Source organism: Montipora capricornis, chromosome 4 (assembly GCF_036669925.1).
Source record: "Montipora capricornis isolate CH-2021 chromosome 4, ASM3666992v2, whole genome shotgun sequence".
Taxonomy (NCBI): domain Eukaryota; kingdom Metazoa; phylum Cnidaria; class Anthozoa; order Scleractinia; family Acroporidae; genus Montipora; species Montipora capricornis.
Genome location: NC_090886.1, coordinates 45,970,491 through 45,972,990, shown reverse-complemented (window position 1 = coordinate 45,972,990; position 2,500 = coordinate 45,970,491). Strand labels below are relative to the sequence as shown.

The 2,500-nt window shown below is 39.2% G+C and overlaps 1 protein-coding gene across 1 annotated transcript in view; it reads left to right on the top strand.

Moving 5' to 3' along the window:
- LOC138047118 (E3 ubiquitin-protein ligase RNF25-like) overlaps nt 1-2,500 on the top strand; it is a 13,457-nt gene that overhangs the window by 1,528 nt on the left and 9,429 nt on the right. Inside the window, exon 4 of the mRNA XM_068893843.1 lies at nt 2,016-2,083. Within this exon, the coding sequence (XP_068749944.1) occupies nt 2,016-2,083 (68 nt within the window). The remainder of the gene's footprint in view (nt 1-2,015; nt 2,084-2,500) is intronic.

Genomic DNA, 2,500 nt, shown 5'->3' with positions numbered 1-2,500 from the left:
CGTTTTCAAGATTAAAACCGGCACACCGTGGGAATTTCTGTCAAAATGCCATTCATCCGCCATACCTTTTCTTTTAAAATCATGCATAATGATTTTTGTCAACTACAAATTATGCACAGATCAAAGCACGTATTGAAACTCACCCAAGTCTCATGTAAATGCCAGTCCTACATTTTTCTGTGACTGATTTTCATTTTGTTAAACACAGTTTAATCAAACATGTGTTGTTGGTGTGAATGGGGTATAAGACTTAACCCTTTCACTCCTGTGGGGTTCCCCATTGATGAGTAAAATCATCTGACATTAGACAGAGTAAAATCTATAAGTCTCAGTGGCCCTTACAGGAGTGAAAGGGTTAAAGGGAGTTCTTATTATTTATAAAACTACAAGCCTAGAAGGCCCATCAGGTTGGTGCTTATCTCTGGTTACTTTAGCATGAAGCAACTAGGAGTATTTCTACTCCCCCCTGGATGGGATGCTAGTCCATCGCAGGGTTACCTCCAGCATTAAATTCACCGGTACCCATTTATACACCTGGGTGGAGAGAGGCACCGTGAGAGTCAAGTGTCTTGCCCAAGAACACAACACAATGTCTCCAGCCAGGACCTGAACCCGGACCACTCGATCCGGAGTTGAGTGCACTAACCATGAGGCCACCGCGCCTCCCACAAAAGGGAGTCCTTACTGGCGTTTTAAGCTCAAAGTTATGACGTGCTCAGTGAAACTTGAAATGTGTGCAATCAGCAACAAACTTAAAGCTTAACCCATTCGCTACTAAAGCACCCCCATTAACAAGTAAAATCACTGATGTTAGACAGAGTAAATCTCTTATCATAAGTCTCTTTGCTAGGAGTCAATGGGTTAGTGATGTATCGGAAACAACCCACAAACGAAAGTAGATTGATGTGTAACTAGTACTCTGTTCTCATTATGGCCTATTCAAGCGACTTCGTAAACTTGAGGTATTTAACAAAAGCAAAGTTCTTTCTGACTTTGTTTGTTAAGGTTAAGTCTGATTACCTTGATGTTGATTTCAGAACATTGCAGACTACTAGAAAGCTTTTTCTTTAGGGAATAAATTGATCATAAGTACCGTAGTGGCTGGTTTTTTTGTTTATGAAGCATGTTAGTATGCTACGGAGCCTACGGTTTATCATCCTTATCCGAAAAGACTTGAAAGTCTTACCACTTGCAGATGCAATGACAAAGGGAGCACTTTCTCCTCAGTTATTCTAAGACCTTGAGTGTTGGTCCAGCCATGTGACCTCCCAAGCAAAACCCCAGTGCGCTCTCAATTGAGCCATCTGGTGGGCGTTTTATGTTGACCGCAAAGAAGTTTCTATCAAGTTGCTTTCTCCCGTAATTGTTGTTAGTTGCCTTCCAAAGAATGTTTAATCAACAAAACAACTGTTTTACAGTGCAGTCATTAAACAGTCTGGAAGAAAGGCAGCTTGCCTGTTCTAAGCTTCAAAATGAGGCACAAAAGATGGTAGCAGCACACACATAGTGATTCCTTTTCCCTACTACCTCTATTTGAAGTTGGGCCCTAAACCTCCCTTCCCTCTGAAGTTTCCTGAGCCTTTGATCTCCTACCCATCCAGAAGTTCCAATTCTCTTTGTGGCACGCATCTGGATATTTTCTGGAACCACACATAACTGTATATAGATATACAAGAATAAAGAAATATTTTAGATGATAATTCATGATGCAAAGCTAAGTTAACCTGACAAAGAAAGCTAGCTGACAAAGAAATTATGGGTTCAAAATACCTTTGGTAAATGATGGACAAGAATAAATTAATATGTGGTTTATCGGTGGACATGATAGATGAAAAACATAGTTCCTTCATCTGAGACTTAAGAGGAGTGGTGCTTTCAGAAATGGCTAAGAGGCACAATCCTTGCATGAAATGATCCGGTACAGGAGTCACACAATAATTATTGATAGAACCAAGTGTCATCTCTCCGCAGATCCTTGGAAAGCCTTTACACCTGTTTTCTGATTTTATTCACAGTATCCTCATGATTTGCCGTCCATTTGTATCAAGACTCCCAGGGGATTGTCTGAAGCCCATGTTAGCAGGTAGAGAAAATGGTGAACATAACAAAGTGCAGAAAAAACAAATACAAATTCTGAAGCCTTTTTGTTTCTTTGGTGAAAAGAAAATATTGGCTGATTTTATAAAAGTTTCACCCAAGTGTATCTTACGTGCACAGTAAAAACCCGCATACAAGAACACCCATTTTCAGGGTTCAGGCTGATTAGGTTCTCATATATCGGGTATTTTAGGTGAAATCAGCATGAAAGTATTCTTAAGTGTTCTTAATTTTTTACTTTTAAAAAAATGTAAGGGATTTACTAACTCTGATGAAATACATTTATAACTTTGAGAGAATTGTTGTACATTTGCTATACACAGCAAGTGAAATTACTAGCATTTATACAGAGATTTTAGTGCAATACCACAGTAAAGCTACAGGCACAGTTTGTTCTATTAAA